The sequence below is a fragment of the Rana temporaria genome, chromosome 4 (genome assembly GCF_905171775.1).
Source record: "Rana temporaria chromosome 4, aRanTem1.1, whole genome shotgun sequence".
Taxonomy (NCBI): domain Eukaryota; kingdom Metazoa; phylum Chordata; class Amphibia; order Anura; family Ranidae; genus Rana; species Rana temporaria.
This window is the reverse complement of record NC_053492.1, coordinates 340,187,536-340,209,070: the sequence shown is the minus strand read 5'-3', so window position 1 is coordinate 340,209,070 and position 21,535 is coordinate 340,187,536. Positions and strand designations below refer to the sequence as shown.

The 21,535-nt window shown below is 44.5% G+C and overlaps 1 protein-coding gene across 2 annotated transcripts in view; it reads right to left on the bottom strand.

Annotated features, from left to right (window-relative positions):
* Nucleotides 1–5,302: 5,302 nt before the first annotated feature.
* The window catches only part of SOS1 (SOS Ras/Rac guanine nucleotide exchange factor 1), a 412,587-nt gene continuing 396,354 nt past the window's right edge, over nt 5,303–21,535 (bottom strand). For both annotated transcript variants that reach the window (XM_040350763.1, XM_040350764.1), the window contains one exon: nt 5,303–5,879. In XM_040350763.1, coding sequence (XP_040206697.1) covers nt 5,385–5,879 — 495 coding nt within the window. In that variant the 3' untranslated portion in view covers nt 5,303–5,384. The remainder of the gene's footprint in view (nt 5,880–21,535) is intronic.

The window sequence follows — 21,535 nt, the reverse complement described above, 5'->3', positions numbered from 1 at the left end:
CCGGTACATCGAGCCACACCAGAAAGGCAAAGGGAGATTAGGGAAGTAAACAAGGGGCTGAGGAGCTGGTGTAGTAAGGAGGGGTTTGGGTTCCTGGAGGACTGGGCTGACTTCTCAGTCGATAACCAGTACTATAGAACTGAGGAGGGTGCAGATCAGCTGGGAATGAAAATGGCCAAAAAGTTAGAGGGGTTTTTAAACCAGGTGATGGGGGAGAGTCCAGAGGTAGAGATGGTTAGCGTGGAACATATTCCAGAGGGTAGTATTGGGGGCATTAGTGGTAGGGTAACCAAAGCACATAAACCCAAGGTAAGTATAGTAGCAAGTCCTAGTTGCAATCTCGGAACACCCAATAAGAGGATCGTATGCGACCGGTCTAAACTATGTGGCATGTTCACCAATGCCAGGAGCCTGGCGGACAAGATGGGTGAACTAGAGATATTGTTGTACGAGGAGGATTTGGATTTTGTAGGAATTTCAGAAACCTGGTTTAACAGCTCTCGTGATTGTCTGGCGACCATTCAAGGGTAAACCTTTTATCGCAAGGATAGAGAGGGTAAAAAAGGGGGAGGGGTATGTCTATATATCAAGAATAATGTACAAGTGAATGGAAGAAATGACATCACTAAGGGAGCTAGGGAGTAGTGGAATCCTTATGGGTAGAGCTCCAAAGGGATGAAGCTAAGGGGAAAAAAATACTGGGAGTATGCTATAGGCCCCCTAATCTGAGGGAGGAGGAGGAGACAGATCTCGTATCACAATTTGGATTAGCGGCAAGGATAGGAAGTGTTATCATAATGGGGGATTTTAGTTATCCAGGCATAGACTGGGTGGAGGGAACCACGCATTCATCTAAGACTCGCCAGTCCCTAAATGTCTTGCAGGACAATTATATGGGTCAGATGGAAGATGCACCAACTAGAAATAAAGCGTTACTAGATCTACTGATTACCAACAATACTCACCTGATCACAGATGTGGAAATATGGGGCAATTTAGATAAGTGATCACAGGTCAATCCTTCAGTATAAACCATACAAATAAGAAACATAAGGGGAATAAAAAGACACTGAATAAGGGCATTAGCCAATGCATCCTATTGGGTAATAGATTTAAAAGAGCGAACAAAAGTCCTGGATAGCTTAATTCCAATGTAAAAATGCATATAAAAGCAAAAGAGAAGGCCTTCAAAAAATACAAGGTTGAGGGACCATCATCAGCATTCAGACTTCAAAGAATGCAACAAGAAATGTAAGGGTGCAATTAGGGCAGCTAAGATAGAAAATGAAAGACACATAGCGGAGGAGAGCAAAATAAATCCCAAGAAATTCTTGAAGTATGTAAACAGTAAAAAAAAAGGAGGACAGACCATATTGGTCCCATAAAGAATGAGGAAGGACATCTGGTTACATTCTTCTCCTCAGTCTTCACGAGGGAATTGGGGGGCTTCAGCAACCAAAACTGCAGTGCCTAGCCTCATGAAACATCACCGGAAGCACCTCCATGTTTAACAGAGGACAGAATTAAAATTAGACTTGAAAAACGTAACATTACTAAATCACCGGGACCAAATGGCTTGCACCTGAGGGAAATTAGGGAACTCAATTCAAGTAATTGAAAGACCATTGTTCACAATTTTTACTGACAGTCTACTGACTGAACTGGAACCAATGTAGCACCAATATTTAAAAAGGGCCAGAAATACATCCCTGAGAATTACAGACCAGTAAGCTTAACATCAATAGTATGTAAGCTCTTGGAGGGGATGATAAGGCACTATATACAAGATTTTAGTAATGAGAACGGTATCATTAGCAGTAGACGTGGTGTATCTGGATTTTGCAAAAGCATTTGACACAGTTCCCCATAAACGTTTACTATACAAAATAGAACCTCTGGTGGAATTTAGGATGGAAAGGACCTGTGGGTCCTAGTAGATGATAGCAACAGCTTGCATGCAGTTGCTGAGCCTAACAAAGCATACAGAATATAGGCATGCATTAAAAAGGGGATTAACTTGAGAATTAAAACAATAATTCTTCCGCTCTACAAGACTCTGGTCCGACCACACCTGGAGTATGCTGTCCAGTTCTTGGCACCAGTACTCAGGAAGGATGTACTGGAAATGGAGAGAGTGCAAAGAAGTGCAACAAAGCTAATAAAGGGTCTGGGGGATGTTAGTTATGAGGAAAGGTTGCAGAGCACTGAACTTATTCTCTCTGGAGAAGAGACGCTTGAGAGGGGATATGATTTCAATTTACAAATACCAAACTGGTGACTCCAAAATAGGGATAAAACTTTTTTGCGCAAGGGAGTTTAACAAGACACGTGGCCACTCATTAAAATTAGAAGAAAAGAGGTTTAAGCTTAAACTACGTAGAGGGTTATCTACTGTAAGAGCGGAAAGGATCTGGAATTCCCTTTCACAGGCGGTGGTCTCAGCGGGGGCATCAATGGTTTCAAGAAACTATTAGATAAGCACCTGAATGACCACAACATACAGGGATATACAAGGTAATACTGACATATAGTCACACACATAGGTTGGACTTGATGGACTTGTGTCTTGTTTCAACCTCACCTACTATGCAACTACGTAACTATGTAAAGAAATAAGACAAAGATAAATCATTTCAGAACTTTTTCCACATTTAGCCCTGGTTCACATTGGTGCAATTTGAAATGTCAAATCGCATGCCAAATCAGCGTCACTGCCGGCAATGGCACCGTCCTGATCGGTGCAATGCCGCATCGATTTCCAAAAGGAGTTTCTGTACTACTTTTGGCGATTTTTAATGGATGTACGTTTTTGGTCTCTGTCATGCTGAAAGATGAAGTTCCTCTTCATGTTAAGGTTTCTAGCAGAAGCCTGAAGGTTTTGTGCCAATATTGACTGATATTTGGAACTGTTCATAATTCCCTCCACCTTGATTAAGGCCCCCTGTTCCAGCTGAAGAAAAACAGCCCCAAAGCATGATGTTGCCACCACCATGTTTCACTGTGGGTATGGTGTTCTTTTGGTAATGTGCAGTGTTGTTTTAGCACCAAATATATCTTTTTTAATTATGGCCAAAAAGTTCAACCTTAGTTTCATCAGAGCACAACATATTTTCCCACATGCCTTTAGGAGACTTCAGATGTGTTTTCGCAAAATTTAGCCAGGCTTGGATGTTTTTCTTTGTAAGAAAAGGTTCTCCATCTTGCCACTCTACCCCATAGCCCAGATATATGATGAATACGGGAGATTGTCACATCTACCACACAGCCAGTACTTGCCAGGTATTCCTGCAGCTCCTTTAATGTTGCTGTAGGCCTCTTGGCAGCCTCCCTGACCAGTTTCTTGTCTTTTCATCAATTTTGGAGAAACATCCAGTTCTTGGTAATGTCACTGTTATGCCATATTTTCTCCACTTGATGATGACTGTCTTCACTGTGTTCCATGGTATATCTATTGCCTTGGAGATTCTTTTGTACCCGTCTCATGACTGATAACTTTTAACAACGAGATCCCTCTGATGCTTTGGAAGCTCTCCGTGGACCATGACTTTTGCTGTAGGATGCGACTAAGAAAATGTCAGGAAAGACCTACTAGAACAGCTGAACTTTATTTGGGGTTAATCAAAGGCACTTTAAATTATGGCAGGTGTGTACTGACTCCTATTTAACATGAGTTTGAATGTGATTGCTTAATTCTGAACACAGCTACATCCCCAGTTATAAGAGGGTGTAAACGCTTACGCAACCACATTATTTTATTTTTACCCACCCCCCCTAAAAGATTTCAGTTTGTTTTTCAACAGTTATACAGCTGTACAGTTTATAAAAAGGTGAAAATAGTTCTGAAATTACTTATCTTTGTCTCATTTTTTTACATCACAGAATCCTGACATTTTAACAGGGGTGTTAAGACTTATTTATTATTAGATATTATCTAAATATCCACAAGAGTTAAATATAATTTTCATATTTTTTCATTCGTTTTTTGTATTTCCACAGTGCAGATCACCTCCAGTCTACATGTATGTGTGCTCCATAATTGCCCTGGTATGGATTCCAGACAGTGACAACAGTGGATCATGTCTGTGCAATGTGTGTCGGTAGAACTACTTGTGGTTTTCACCAGGGGCAAATGTGACAAAGTGACAACACAGTAATGTAACTGGGAGAATCCTATAACAGGAAGCGCCTGAACAAGGACAATAATGTCAGGATTACCATGCACTATAATAAAACAATGCAGATTTAAAAGATGTTTTTTTTATATCACATTAACACATCAAAGCTTGTAGCTAAGATTTTAGTAATTTTAGTTTTAAAGGGTTTAGATCCAATTTATTACCAGGGGATATCCTTATACTATAGCCATAAGAATTACGATTATAGGACATCTTTAAGTAAGAACCTAGGAGCTGAATTTTAATATTTCACTCAAGGTGATGCTGCTAGTAAAATTTGGAATTACAGCTGCTAAAACCGGTAAAATCCAGAACTGCAGAAAATTACAATGTCCCCCATTAACTACATGAAAAAGGAAAACGCAGATCAAGGTTTTGATACAAACTGGAAGCTCCTTTAAAATAAAGCCCTAAAAAAAATATATATATATGTATAAGTGTCACATAACCAATCAGGAACAAAAAAAGGATTGAAAAAAAAAAATGATAAACAGAAGGCTTAAACAGCACATAAATCACAAAGTGCTACACATAGCTTTGCTACTGCTTTAATGATAAAACTGTTTCCCCTTTGTGAAGACAATAATTACACATCTTTTGCAGCTAAAATGTTCGTTTCTAAACTGGCACCGTCATTGTTTGTCACTTTATAAAAAAAAAAAAAAAAAATGAAGAAGGAAAAAATAAAATAAAAAATTACCTCTTTGGTGAGGCAGGTACCAACTAAACTCATCGAACATTTTGTAAACTGAATGGCAATACAGCGCTATTCTTTTTATAAAGTTTGGGTACCACAGATAGTCGTCACAATGCTAATTGTGATTTTATAAAACAATTTTAAGCAGAGGCACAAAGCAAAAAAAAAAAAAAAAGAATTTAAGTAGGATATAAAAATCCCTGCTTTTTATATATATATATATATATATATATATATATATATATATATATATATATATATATAAAAAAATAAAAGTGCATAATATTCTAGTTCGAATCTCTTCAATCATTTCTGCCACATCAACTGCAGTTTCTTTTTCTGTTTGCAACAAATTTCCAGCCTGATCAACAGTCTTTAATATTGGTGCAATTTGCATCTGAACTGAATAGCATCAGAATCATTCCTTCTCTTGAGTAATTCAGGTTTATTCATGCCATTCTTTGCAGTTAGAGGAAACAAATGTTTTTAGTGTTTAAAATAAAGCGTCTTTGTTACAAGGAGTTGGCATTTTCCAACAAAGGAGGTCCATCCCTGTGAATAGAAGGATGAGGGGACTCCCGTTTGTAAGTTTTTGGAGGGAGTTTCGGTATAGGCTGAGAAGTGCTTTGTCGGGGCGGTACAGGAGGGCCAGTGATGGGGGGCAGTTCTACATCTTGTACTATTAAAGGGGGAGAAGGTAAATGTCTTCTTGTTCCATGAGGGGATGGAGTCTGAGGTGGAGGCTGGGTAAACGGTGAAGGACTATAAGGAAAAAACGTGGTAGCATGTTCACTTTTTCGTCCAAGTGGAGGTGGTTGAAGGTGCAGTGGAGAGCTGGAGAAGACATCAGGAGTACGTACTGGTTCTCGTGGTGGTAGAACTGGGGGGCTTTCCGGTCCCTCGGAGAATGAGGAGCGGTCAGACATTGAGTATCGTGGGGAGTATGCTTTTGATGTGGGTTGTCTCGGTGGTATTGCTGGAGGACTGTCCTCATGTTTAGACATTATCTGAAAAGGAAAAGATATTAATAATTAATTACAATATCACAAATACTGCAGACACTAATGTGAAGCCAAGAGTCAAATATTAAAGTGAACCTATGCACAAAAAAAAAAAAGGGGGACATGAGACTGTGCCTGTAGCCTCTTATCTTTACATCTGCTGTGTTAGGTCATAAAAATGTCTTTGGCTACGATTGGCTGCCTGAAACACTGGCAGACCTTAAAATACTGGGCATCAGTAAGAGAATTAAAAAATAATCAGCAGCTACAGTTTTTCTGCTTCAGGAGCTCTGGTCAATTCTTCTGCTGCCCTTATGTCTCCACCTCATTATGCAAAAGTGATTCAGTGCCTGTGTGCAGCCAGTCGACAGGCTGTATATGCAATGTTGCTTGTCCATAGATTCCAGCACTCTGCTGCAAGCCTATAATCTTCCTGCTCTCGGGAGCTGCCTTTCAGAAAACATTGCTATATTCCTTAAGTCTTTCCTCCCCTGTGGAATGCATTTGAAAGTTTATTTTAAAGCCAAACCAAGAATGAAAGAGAGATACTGCATGGAAGTAACTGCTATTGACAGTTTTGTTCTGCTTATTTTAGTTTCTGCACTCTACACCTAAAGAGAGGGAAATAGAGGAAATCAGTTGCAGTGTTACCTTGAGCCATAGCTACAAAGCAGTCTATTAGTTCCCTTATGGTCAGCAAATTTTTCACAGAGCTCCCCTGTGATGTAACAGGTAACAACCAGCATAAAAATATATTGTAGCCAAGAAAAATGGTCTGAGATCTATAAAGAACTAACCTTTTACATCAGCAGAGGCTGCCTAGGAAGATGAAGGGTTGGGGTGAACTGGCACCACAACACCAATTGTCTACTGTGCATTGCATTACCGCACATTACCAAATATTTGAAAAAGCTGGCCTTAAACTACTTTCTGCATTAGGCCCTTTTTAGACCAGTTGCAGCAATATGTGCATTTTACAATACATTGCTGCAATGAACAGAACACTGTGCACTACTACACACCTGCATCTTTTTGTGCACCACACGTACCACAGTGCTCAGATGTAAGCCATCTCAGTTGTGGTGTGCGGCCTTCAAAAAAAAAATAGCACAGCTCTGTTTTTGTTGTAAAGCAAGTTATCTATGTTTATTTACAGGTGCCACTATGTGGCTCTTTAGTCATGTCGAGGGCCGCACTTGAAACCCTTTATATTTACAAAGTTGACCACCACTAATTTGAATTACCTCTCATAATGGCAATTTAATGAGATTTTAAGTGAGAATTGGTAATGTTACTACAGTGTTTTACATTAATTTTGTGAACATCCCCTGGAGAGGAAGCTTGAGGCCCCTCAGTACATGCATCTTCCTGCTCTAACTTTGTTCATTCTGTGGTTCATCTTTCCTGCTGAACTTTTCAGTACCCTACCAGTTATCATCTGCAGGGCAGCTCTATGCCATTTCTCTGACTGGGGTAATAGCACTTCTGGAACAGTGAAAGGGTGGACGTTTATAAACCTATTACAAGCTAACTTTATAGTACAGTTTATCGAAGCCCCAAATAGAAATGGTTGACTCAACAATGTGGAGCATATACTTTAAGTTCATGTAAAAAAACATCCGGGCAGCAGTGATCATAAAATGATTTATTTTAACATAAGCTGTAAAAAAAAAAACACACGGATATAATGAAAAGGTAAAAATACTTAATTTGGAAAGCAAATTTTCCAAGGCTAAAGACTGCTCTACAAGATTAAGACTGATATGGTCAACAAAGAACATAGAGCAGAAATGGGAATGTTTCAGTTCGACTGTATGGAAACACACTGCAAGATATATACCTATGGGCACTAAGTTGAAAAGGCTAAAAAGTAAAACCTATGTTGGCTCATGTTCAAATTTAAATAAAAAAGGCATAAAGATTAGGAAAATTACATTTAAAAAAATATAAAAAAGTAGTAACGCTATCCTCATTTGACAGTTACAAAGAATAGAAAAATATATATAAAGAGGAAATCAAGGTCACAAAAATTCTAACTGAACAACAGGTTATGAAAGACAAACCTTTCCAAAATTCCTCAACTATATTCATAGCACAGCAGACAGAATTGCTAAAGCAAGGTGTTGGAAATAGACCATGGTGCACATGGAATATGTCAAACATGAATTGAATTGGATTATGATCAATGACAAACTCGCATGTACCCTGGGAACAAAAACAAAACCTGGGATTCTTGGATTAGATACATTTCACTTGACTAAGGAGGCCTGGGCAGAGCCCTCGTTGTCAGCCTTGGCAAATTTACCTTTTCTTTCCATTCCTTTCTCTCTACCCTAGTAGGTTCCAACTGATATAATATTAAAGATCATTGGTGCTTCCTAGCGATAAATCCAGAAATCCTACTATACTGGTAATGTGTGTGGACTAGTTTTTGTACTCCTTGCCCTACAGAAAGCTTGACTCCCCGAAAGTAGTCTGGGGAGCTGGGTCTGAGACCAGGACGTTTTCTATCCATATTCTTGGCTCTGAATAGCTGGGGATTGCCAGTATCTGCTATGAGCCCTATTTATGCAATAACAGTGGAGGTTTATCATATTATTTTTTTTAATTTTTCTTTCCGATTCTGTAAATTATAGAGGAAAGAATGGGAACCGTGTTGACATATACTGGTACAGAAACATTTAGACAAGATAAAGGTGAATAGAGCACCTGGACCAGATGGCTTACCATTATCGCCTTGCCATGTGTCCTCAAAGAATTTGGTTCTGTTATTTTGAAGTCTATGTTATTTTGTTTCTAATTCTTAGAGACTCTTTAACAACCGACTTAATACCATTTGATTAGCGCAGGGCCAATGTAGTGCCTATAATTAAAAAGGGATAATTTATTTTGTCTTTTCTATTGCTTTAACTAGATGGACTTGTGTCGTTTTCAATCTGACCTATGTAGGGTTTTTACTGCCGATTTCCCCTCACTTACTGTCCTACTGACAAGATTTTACCAGAAAGAAGAGGAATGCTCCAACAGGCAACAGAAATGAAAAATTATAAGTAAAAGTGTTTTTAGTGTAGGCGAAGGCTAGAAAACCTCAGGTGTGTCCATCTTGCACATTTTGTTTCACGTTATGCTACTGGGACAAAGAGTGAGGGAAGAAAATAGGATTTTTGGCTTACTGTAATATCCTTTTCTTTGAGTTTATTAAAGCACATGGAGTCAGAAGGATTCTGAGACATATGGGTTATACTGCTACCTTCAGAAGAATAGAACACTGGCAAACAAAGCTGTTAATCAGCCCCCTCTTCCACCTCCATCATGCTTCAGGATTGCACAAAAGCAGAAGGATTAGAGATAATAATGCAGAGGGGTATGACATGTGCCCCTTATTGAACTCAAGGAAAAGGATTTTACTGTAAGTAAAAAATAGCTGTGTCCGTCCATGGACTTCAGAGAAAAGGATTTTACGGTGAGTACAAAAAATCCTATTTCTCTTATCGTCCATGGACGGACACAGCTCCTTAAATCTTGACAAGTGGGATGTCCCCAAGCAGTGTCAAAAAACGAGGGGTGCGAAATATATCAGTAAAACCAATTTTAACTTCACCCCAAAACAAGCAGAGCTCCTCAACTGAGGAGGTGCAACTTTAAACAGCCGCCGGCAAAAACTAGCGGCTGAAAAAAACATCATAAGATGCACTCACAGCAACCATGTAAATTCTGGAAAAAGCGTGAACGGACGAGCAAATCGCCGCCTCGCACACCTGTGAGACCGACGCATGATGTCGGAAAAAAAAACAGGAATCATCCAATTGCCCTGGTCGAAAGTGCCGTGACCGGAAAGGGGGGCCCCTTAGGAGCATAGGCCTGTATGACGGCCTACCTGATCCACTGAGAAATGGTGGTCGACGAGACCGCCAGGCCCTTTTGTGGACCAGACACCGACACAAAAGAGTCAGAAGCTCCGAAACGGAGCCGTAGTAGGCTGGTATACCCACAAAGCGCGTACCACGCCTAAAGTATGAAAGGCCGAAACCTCCTTCGGGAAGAAGGGAAGGTCGCGGGCGCACCATCACCTAATCCTTATGGAGGATCAAGCATGGCGGCTTGCAAGACAAGACCGCCAACTAAAGGGGCCACCTTCTGAGATAGTGTCAAGAGAAAATCTCTCTGATGTTTCCAAAAGGAAGGTTCCTGAAGAACCAAGAGCACTCGAGTCAAAACTCATAGGGGAAGTGATGGGCCAAGAGGGGAAAGTATATGACAAACCCCCTGCACACAAAAAAAGGGGACCCACCAGGGAACGGGCCACAAAAAGGCCACTGAAAGAACACAGCCAAGGCTGAAATCTGCCCCCAAACGGTGCTTTAAGCAATTTTTAGATCCACTCCAAGCTTTAAAAACAGCAGGACCCTGGACACGAGTACGTCTGTGGACGTCACTCCATCCCTTCGCACCAAGAGAGGTGCGACAGTAGATCCTCCGGAAGAAGACTACGGTGCCCTGTTGAGATGACTAAGTCAGACAGACCCCGGTCATCTAAAGTCTGGCTTCCAATAACCATGTTGAGCAAGTCAGTGATTGTACAACAGGAGGAAGTATGGGACCTTGAGACAGAGGAACCTCCTGCCCTGGCAACCGCCAGGGTACCTCCGCTACCAGGTGCCCGATATCAGCGTACCAAGGATGCCGAGGTCAATCTGGAGCGAGTAGAATCATCTGGATCTCCTCAGCCTCCACTCTGTGGAGCAGCCGAGGAAGCAACTACCATGGAGGAACGGCAAAAAGTCACCGATACAGACCCCACAGGGCCACCAGCGCGACTGACGCGTCTGTACCAGATCACTAGACCTGGCCACTAACTTTGACACCCTTGCGGCGGAGACGAGCGGCCAGGAGATCCATGCCCTGTGAGCCTCACCTCCTGCAAGGGAGCCGAAACACCCCAAGCACAGACCAGTCTCCCTGGTCCAGCATCTGGCGACTCCAGTAGTCCGCCTGCCGGTATACCTGATGGTAGACCGAAGCCACCGCCGTGGCGTTGTCCGCCTGAAACCAGATCGGTCGACCACAAGGAGAAGCATAGCCTAAAATAGTAGGACAATGAACAGTAGACAGTACCTGGTATTCCCAGGCGGTCTCCCACCAGGCACTAGCCAGGCCCGACCCTGGGTAGCTACCAAGACCAGACACATTCAGGGAGGTGTGGCCCTAGGTCCACGCAAGTCCAGCGACTCAGGGCCGACTGGACTCCCCAGTTTTGTGAACCCCCCAGGTTCACAACCCGTGAGCTGGCATCCGTCGTAAACACCGACCACTGGAAGGAATAAACAACTTCCAGGACCGAAGAGTCGGGGATCTCTGTCACCAACTCAGAGAGACTCTGACTAGGAGGCGCACAGGAATCTAATGATTTCAGAGACAAGAGATTTTTACCACCTGGACAGTATTTCCCCTGGAAAACCAGGGTGTGGAACTGGGAATACAGTACCGCCTTGAAGGAGGCTACCCACAGGCCCCGAACCAGCAGGCGCCCGGAGAGAAGACCGATTGCGTGATGCCAATACCTTCACTGCAGACTGAAGAGTCTGCAATTTCTCCAGGGGAAGAAGGACCTTTGCCACCGAGGAGTCTGGATCAACACTAGATACTCCAACGCTGAGTCGGAACCTAGCATGCCCAGGATTTGAACCTTGGGTTGCACACATGGAGGGCAGGCTTGCTGCCACTGAGCTACACCTTCTGGCCTAAACGTTTAACACCCACCCGAATCTTCGGAGGGTCTGAATGGGAATAACCCATCCAATAGGTCGGAGACAGAAGCTGCTCTCAGAAGAAAGTCGTCCAAGTAGCCAATGAGGCAAAGCCTCGCTTTCCCAACAAAGTTAGGATAAGTGCGAGCTCCTAGCTGAAAACCCATGGTGCTGACGCCAGATCAAAAGAAAGGGCCACAGGCTGACAGACCCTCTCTCATCACGAAGCACAGAAAAAAAAAACTGTGACATGCGCAAAACTGGACATGCATGTATGCGTCCCTGATGTCCGAGGACGTCAGGACATCCCCCCGGATGGAGCGCAGCTACCACCGAACAAATGGATTCCATGCGGAACTACCCGACGTTCACAAAGGTATTTAGGGCCTGAAACCCATAGAAAACCCCAAAACTCTCGTCCTGCAGGAAAGGTAAAATTACCCCGCAGCTTAGCAAATCCCACACTGCCCAAGGCAAGAACGACGGGCCAGGAGAGGAAGACACGAGGAAAGAACTTTGTTCTGTGGATAGGAGGAAACCCTATCTAGTACTCCGAAGAGACCACCTCGCAGACCCACTGGTCGGAGAGTAGGGAGGTTTCACCGAATTGTGAACCTGCAAGCCGCCCCTCCCACCTAGAGACAGGGAGGGAAGGCTACATACATTGGCAGGATTCGGGTGCCAGCGTGATCGGCTTACGCACCCAGGGACGGATTAGTCCCCCAGCTGGGCCTTTGACGGCCTGGGAGGGTTGCCCCTAAATAATACACACACATAGTGTGTATGTATATTATGTAGGTGTATACACACATGCCTTTGGAGGAAACCGGAGTACCAGGCAGATTGGCGTCAGTGTCCGGATTCGAACCAATGACTCTCTTGCTGCCAAGTAATGGAGTTAAGCACTACACCACCGTGTGCATAAAACCATTCTGAAACGGATGCCCTGGATAACAAGGGCGCAGCATTCAATGAAGCATCACAGACCTATATGAGGCCCTGGACCAGCTGGTCCGCTAGCCTAATAACCTCAGGAGAGAGTCGGTGCTCCTCCACTGTCTGGTGCAAAATGCTCACTCCGTGAGTTGTATACAGCACTAGGGGTCAGGACTACTCCAAGATGGCCACCCAGCGTTCAGAACGCAGCCACAGGAAAATGGCAGGCACAATGTAAGCTGCGCTATAGTGCGGCTACGACAAAATGGGCGCCAATGGGAGTTTTCAATATAATTGAAAAACCTCCCAAAAAATTGTAGTGACCACAATAGGCCGCAAACAGAACCCCAGCATGGTAAACATGGAACGGGTCAGTACTTCGGATCTTCTATTGGTCAGATCCATACAAGCGGGGGTTCCCGCCCGGCGGTGAGGGACTACACAGGCCCTCAGCGGCTTTTCTCATTCCGCATCTCAGAACTTATCAAAGAAGGGCACAGAATGAAAAAACCTACACAGCGGTCTGATTTGTGTGAAACCCAGCTGCACCGAGAGTCCCTTGCAGCAGTAAAAAGCGCACCCATAAATGCCTTATTCTGCTTTTTTTTTAAATTTAAACTAGGTACCTGGTCCATGGCTTCATAACAGAGCATTCCCCAGGGGATAACGGGGGAAAGGGGGCACTCTTTTACCGCCCGCCCGCAGTCCACCCCCACCCTGGCACAAACGTGTCCAGGACTAACAATAAAAACTCTGTGGGAATCCCAGGTGCCAACACCTGCTGCCACCACCAGCATGTGGGGAAGGACCCAGATACTGACTCCAATATTTACATAGTGTGTATTATAATATGCACCCCTGTCCATACAAATAAACAAAAGCTCCTAGAGCCCTATTCAGGGCCTCTCACCCACTTGCTGCGCTGACTAGGAGTAACCAGAGGACTCACCTCAGGAGGAGACTGCCCAGCGCTGCTGTCCGCTCTCAGCACACAGCGTGCGAGAGAAAAAAAAAAACGTGAGGTAACTGTGCGGCATCTGCAGGGACCTGTGTTTGAACAGGAAAAGCCTCCTAGGGCTTTTTTAATCTAAGAATAAGACAAAGATACAGCATAAAAAGCAAAACCGTTACAGGTGTCACCAATCAGTCAGCGTCTGCTGAAGTATAATCAAACATCTGTGCTCATCACAGGGCTTTTTACCTCACAGGAAAGCCCAATACAAAAAAGAAAAAACACAGGCCAGATAACACAGTCCCCTCAGGAAGGCCCCCCTCCCCCCTGACAGCGGCAATGTTAGCAATGCAGCAAGGGAAAGGAGCAGGGAAGGGAGGAGAAGGGACCCCTGAACCCCAGGAATGCCCAGCCGTACCAACCCACCGAAGCAGGAGGGACTGTACTTACCCATCCAAGCGAGGACTCGCTGACGCATTCCTGACAGAACTACAACCGAAATGGAGGTAGCTGATCGGCCCGGTCCACTGTGAGTCAGACAACACCACAGCCCAGTCATATGTGTACCTCGGAGCAAAGCTCACCAGCCCCCCCAGGAGTCATGGGGTATGGCATGGCAGACCAAGCCTCTTTGCAAAGGTGTGCCCACGCTTGCTGGTCGAACTGAGTAGACTACAAGGATCAATATTATCCAGCCTATCTCTCAGCCGACAGTTGAAAGAAGATTCTTCAAGAAAAAGTAAAATAAAATAAAATTTCTCCTCAGGGCGCTGGGCCCAAAGGGTGCCATACGTCCTTCTCCTTGCTAGGCAGAATGAAACGAAGGCTGCATGCTACAGTGAGGAGGGTTATGTCTGGAGGGACCGCCCCCTGGGCGGGGCTGTTCAACTCTGTTAATGTAACATGTATTTAACTATTTAACATGTTTCTGCCTAGTCCTCTCTTGTAAACAGGGAACATAACCCACTTGTCAAGATTTAAGGAGCTGTGTCCGTCCATGGACGATAAGAGAAAATCCTATTTTCTTTTTCATACATCATGGGACAGAGTTAGGCTAATATTTATTACCTACTGGGACGTCCAAGAGCAATAGCCTTGAGGGGAGGGAGGCACCTTACAAACAATAGCCATCAGACCTTACACGGCAGCCCATAGTACACTGCGGCCAAAAGCCGAGTCCTCGGCTGCTTGAACATCCACTGATGAGCCACAAAAACCTGAGGGTGAAAGACCCAGGAGGTTTCTACACCCCTGGTAGAATGAGCTCCCACCCTATAGGGAGGAGCTTTACATTTCAGACCAAAGGCTGGAATGACCAATTGATGGACCCAATTGGCAATGGAAGCTGACTGCCCCTTTTTGGGTCTTTTTGGTAAAACAAAAACAGAGTCTGATCCTCGGATCTCCGCAGATCTAGACAAATAAACCTTAACTGCCCAGACAACGTCCAAGGAATGCAGTCGCCTCTCTTCCGCTGAACAAGGCTGAAAGAAAAATGAAAGCAAAATAATGTCCTGATTTAAATGAAAGGCTGACACCACTTTTGGCAAAAAGGATGGAACAGGTCATAACACAACCTTGTTGTGGTGAAGACTCAAGTACGATTCCCTGCACAAAAGGGCTGGTAACTCAGATACCCTTCTAGCCGTGGTTATGGCCATCAGGAAGGTTAGCTTGCGTGACAGCAAGTCTAATGGAAATTCCTTGATAGGCTCAAATGGTTGTTTCTGTAACACAGACAGCACCAAGTTCAAGTCCCAAGGACACATAGGTGACTTAAAGGGTCACTAAAGGATTTTTTTTTTAGCTAAATAGCTTCCTTTACCTTACTGCAGTCCTGGTTTCATGTCCTCATTGTTTGTTTTTGCTCTGATGTTGCTGTATTCCTGCTCTGTTCTGGACACTTCCTGGTTGTCTGTTTCCTGATGACCACAGTACTGGGAGATTCTAGTTTCATTTTCCAAACCATCACTGCTCTATGGCTCTGTCTAGCACAGAGGCAGGATAACATGCCAAAACGAAACTAGATGCAAAAACGAAACTAGAGGTACATTACATGATTGATTTTTATCTATTTTTAATCAATTTTAAAGGGAACCAGTTAACTATTATGTCTCCATACCCTGTAAACAGTCATTTCAGCAAAAAAAATGTTTTCCTTTACAACTGGGGGAAGCAAACGAGTTGCACCCTGCATAAAGGTTCGGACCAGCGAATGGGACGCTAACAGCCTTTGGAAGAGTACTGACAGGGCCGAAATCTGACCTCTGATTGTACTCAAAGCCAATCTATGATAGATCTTCCTAGTGACAGCTTTTCTAGCATTGACTAGGGTAGACAGCACTGGTCCCGAGATGCCACGGTCCTTCAACACCCTGGCTTCAATAGCCATGCCGTCAAATTTAGAGACTGTAAATTGGGGTGGATCATAGGACCTTGAGATCGGGGCTACGTGGAAGCGTCCATGGCCTGTCTATTGTCAGTCTCACAATCTCCGGGGAACCAGGGCCTTCTGGGCCAGGCTGGTACAACCAGAATGACTGGAACCCCCTCTCCAAATCCTGCACAACAAATGTGGAAGGAGAGGGATCTGGGGGAAATCATAAACCAGGGAGTACTGGCTTCATGGAACTACCAGAGCATCTGCTTCGATTGCCAGAGGATCCCTTGTTCGGGACACAAACTGCTGTAGCTTATTGTTGAATGTAGATGCCAATAGGTCGACTTCTGGCCATCCCCAACGCTGGCAAATTTCCTGGAACACCCCTGTGTGTAGGGACCCCCGGGCAGATCTTCTGGCGGCTGTGATAATCTGCCTTCCAGTTCTCATACTCCTGGGATATGAACTGCCTATAGAATCGGCACATGTGCCCAGGCTAGTATGTGGTTCACCTCCTTCAGAGCTGAACGACTCCTGGTACCACCTTGGTGGTTTATATAGGCCACTGCAGTGGCATTATAGGACTGAACACCGATAGGGCAGTCCTGAAGCTCCTCCGTCCAGGACCATAGGGCCAGATGTACTGCCCTTAACTCCAGGACGTTGATGGGCAGGATCTGTTCTGTCCTTGACCATTTCCCCTGAGCTGTGAGCCCCTCTAGGGTCGCTCCCCAGCCTGAGAGACTGGCATCTGTAGTCAGTACTCTCCAAGTTACCGGGAGGAAGGATCTTCCCTTTTGCAGGTTTTGATCCTGCTACCACCAGTTTATGCCTAAGCCTGCCCGAGGAGATAAGAACATTGAATAATCCAGGGCTTGTCCTCTTCTGTTCCAAGCCAACAAGTTGTCTTGTTGTATAGGCTGGGAATGGAACTGGGCATAGGGTACTGCCTCGAAGGAGGACACCATCTTTCCTGGAAGACTCACACAGAGCCGAATGGAGGGTTGTCTGGTGCCCATTATCTGATGCACCCGATCCTTCAGGGCACAGATCATTACAGGTGGCAAAAATACCCTTGCTTGGACCATATCTAGGACCATACCCAAATACTTCCAAATATTTCAGACTTTGAGCTGGTCTCAAGGCTGACTTTTCGGTATTTATGATTTAGCCTAAGCTTTCTAAATACCGCACTGTGCAGGTTATGTTCTGTTCTAGAGCCTGTAGTGAGTGATCTCTGAGCAGGAGGTCGTCCAGATACCTGAGCACCAAGATTTCCAGTAAATGCATCGTTATTTTGGTTTGTCCTCCTGCGCCATGGCCGTCAAACAAATGGCTTTCGAATGCACATGCGCCATGGCGAACCAAGGCGAAATGGCAAAAATGCACCATCATACAGGTAAAAAACAGGCAGACACAAGCAAAAAAAGTACACGTTGCAAACACCCACAGCTAGCCCAAAACTCCCCCATATGGTCACCGCACACAGGTGTCCAGCCTCTAGCTAGCTTGACTGATTGTTACAATCACTGGGACACCCCCACAATAGGTAAATAGATTTCACTTACCCGTCCAGGTGCAGGGCAGCTTAGAAACGAAGAGCACAATCTTCATCCATCACAGTGAGTTCCTGTCACTTGAGGACCTTCAAAGACTGGGTACACTTTTCATATTTAGAGTACACTCCCTTGGACCCATACAGCACCCTGCAGGAATGCCTTAGCGCTGTGGTGTCCAGGATTCCACTTTGCAGGGTCCAGCGCCCGGATGTCGCATTACAGGCAAAACCTCACAGGATCTTGTGTCTTCTTTGCGAGGCTCAGGTACCATTCATCTAAGCATATAGAGCCTGTGTCAAATGGATCCGATGGGTCAATCCCTTGATTCATTTAAGAACAGTTTGTGGGACTAGTGACCTGGAGCTCAGAGAGCTCAAACAAACATGCCCATCCACCTTGCAGACACTGGTAAAAAACTGATGTACTTCCTGTATGGGAGGGGTTATATAGGGGATCACTTCCTGTCTAAGACTTTGTCTACCAGTGTCCATTCATCTAGAGATGGCGTATAACCTAGTAGGTAATGAATATTAGCCTTAACTCTGTGTCCCATGATGCATGAAAAAGAAAATCCTGTTTTCTTAATTGTTAATCGAGGAACATAAAATCTTCCAGACCAATGTAAAAAAGGACCACCCCTTCTCCACAACTGGATTCAGGAGTCACCGGTCCAGAGATAACTTGGTCCTGGGTGTAAGGAGAATAGGTGAATCCAGAGACTGTACATTCCCTGTCCTACTTGGGCCAACAAGTTGAGTTGCAGTGGTCTGGAGTGGAATTGGGCATATGGGACTGCCGCAAAGGAGGCCACCATCAAGTTCAGAACTCTCATGCAAAAGTGAAGGGTTGGATGGCTCCTGCACTGCAGAGTCTGAATGGGGCAGTGGGAATTCTGAGCAGTATCTAGAAGACCTACATACTTCAAGTGATGAGTCGCTTCCAGCATTAACTTTTCTAGATTCAGGATCCAACCAATCTATAGAAGAGACTGAACAGTCCTTTGGACATTGGCCGACAGGGTCTGAGACGACTGTTCCCTCAGGAAGAGCTTGTTTAGATATCCTATGATAGAAATGCCCTGTGAGTGCAACAAAGCAAGCACAGGGGGTAGCAGTTTGTTGAATACTACAGATGCCATATACAGACAGCAGAAAAGGGGCAATAGACTGGTAGTGTGACCAAAGCAAAATGCAGGTAGTACTGATGTGCTGGAATGTAAGCATCCTTGATGGCCAGAGGCTAGAACATCTCTTGGATGGAGGGAAGCAATGATTGACCTGGTGCAGAATTTTTGAACTGGAATCTGGAACTGGAAGACATATTCCCCCCTTGAGAACTATGAATAAGTTTGAGTAGAAACCTTTTCTATTCTAGAACAATGGGGATGACTAATTAGAAAGAGGCTACAAAGACCAACAGAAATCTCTCCCTATTTTGAGGACTACATGTTTGCAGGCTTGGAATATGTGGGAGTTCAAAAGTTTTGCAATGGGAGATACAGAAGGAATGCTTCAGAGCTTGAAGATTCTTTCACACGAGGCTTGAATCACTTAAGGACCGGACCAATATGCTGCTACATGACCCAAGGGGTTTTTACAATTCGGCACTGCGTTGCTTTAACAGACAATTGCGCGGTCGTGCGACGTGGCTCCCAAACAAAATTGGCGTCCTTTTTTTCCCCACAAATAGAGCTTTCTTTTGGTGGTATTTGATCACCTTTGCGGTTTTTATTTTTGCGCTATAAACAAAAATAGAGCGACAATTTTGAAAAAAATGCAATATTTTTTACTTTTTGCTATAATAAATATCCACCAAAAACATATATAAAATTTTTTTTTTTCCTCAGTTTAGGCCGATACGTATTCTTCTACCTATTTTTGGTAAAAAAATCGCAATAAGCGTTTATCGGTTGGTTTGCGCAAAATTTATAGCGTTTACAAAATAGGGGATAGTTTTATTGCATTTTTATTATTATTATTTTTTTTACTACTAATGGCGGCGATCAGCGATTTTTTTCGTGACTGCGACATTATGGTGGACACTTCGGACAATTTTGACACATTTTTGGGACCATTGTCATTTTCACAGCAAAAAATGCATTTAAATTGCATTCTTTATTGTGAAAATGGCAGTTGCAGTTTGGGAGTTAACCACAGGGGGCGCTGTAGGATTTAATGTTCACTTAGTGTGTGTTTACAACTGTAGGGGGGTGTGGCTGTAGGAATGACGTCATCGATCGAGTCTCCCTATATAAGGGATCACTCGATCGATGCAGCGCCATAGTGAAGCACGGGGAAGCCGTGTTTACATACGGCTCTCCCTGTTCTTCAGCTCCGGGGAGCGATCGCGACGGAGCGGCTATAAACAAAAAGCCGCGCCGTCGTCCCGGATCGCTCCCCGAGGGAACACGACCGCCGCATGTAGCGGGGGGGTCCCGATCGGACCCCCGACCCACGTCTAGGCAGGGACGTACAGGTACGCCAATGTGCCTGAACGTGCCATTCTGCCGACGTATATGTACATGCGGCGGTCGGGAAGTGGTTCATTTAACATGCTGAGGGAAAAAGGATGCTCTTTTCTCCTGGGCCATCTTTTATAAAGCTGTGCAAGAAGGCACCAAACAGATGTTCTTCATCAAAATACATACTCAGTAGGGATGAGCCGAAAACACCCCCCCGTTCGGTTCGCACCAGAACCTTCGAACGGACCGAACGTTCGCGCGAACATTTGGAACCCCATTGAAGTCTATGGGACTCGAACGTTCTGAATAAAAAGTGCTCATTTTAAAGCCTAATATGCAAGTTATTGTCATAAAACGGGTTTGAGAACCCGGGTCTTGCCCCAAGGAACATGTATCAATATAAAAAAAAGTTTTAAAAACGGTTGTTTTTTCTGGAGCAGTGATTTTAATGATTGAAAAACTCCTTTAAATATCGTACCTGCTGGGTGTCTATAGTATGCCTGTGAAGTGGCACATGTTTAGAACTGTCCCTGCACAAAATGAGATTACTATAAGAAAAAAGTAATTTAAAACTGCTTGTGGCTTTAATGTAATGTCTGGTCCCTGCAATATGGATGAAAATCATTGGGAAAAATAGCATGGGTTTCCCCGCCCCCCTCTCCCAGGTCATTACCAGCCCCTTTGGCCCTATATACTTTGAACAGCAGTATACAGGCGGCGCAAACAAGACAGGGACTGTAGGTTTGTTGTTAAGTAGAATCTGTTTGTAATTTTGAACTGGTACTTCTTTAACCACTTGAGCCCCGGGCCATTGTCAAATGACGGCTTCACGGTGGCTCTGAAAATCCAACAGGACATCATATGACGTCCTGGATTCCTCCGGCCACTGGGGGGCGCGCGCACGCCTGGCGCGTCCCCGAGATGCCGATGCGCGTGCCTGGCGGTCCCGATGTCCGCCAGGTACCCGCGAACGGTAATGACAGAGCAGGGACGTGGAGCTCTGTGTGTAAACACAGAGCTCCACATCCTGTCAGGGGAGAGAGGAGACCGATCTGTGTCCCTTGTACAAAGGGACACAGCATCGGTCACCTCCCCCAGTCACCCCCCTCCCCCCACAGTTAGAACACAATACAGGTACATATTTAACCCCTTCCTCACTCCCTAGCGTTAACCCCTTCAATGCCAGTCACATTTATACAGTAATTAGTGCATATTTATAGCACTGATCGCTGTATAAATGTGAATGGCACAACAAATGTGTCAAAAGTGTCCGATGTGTCCGCCATAATGTCGCAGTCCCAATAAAAAAATCGGGGTATTTATTATAGCAACAAGTAAAAAATATTGTTTGGGAGCCACGTCGCACGACCGCGCAATTGTCAGTTAAAGCGACGCAGTGCCGGAAGCTGAAATTTCGCCTGGGCAGGAGGGGGGTATATGTGCCCAGTAAGCAAGTGGTTAAAGTGTAGCTCCAGCCATAAAATCTATTTTAAGCTTTTCTGAAAACATAGAGAAGGGTTATCACCCCTATAACATTTGGTTTGCCGTCTGTGTGCATCTGTTCAGAAGATTGCAATTCACCTTGCCAAGATTGCCACCTTCTCCACCGCTCCTTCTGTGACTGACC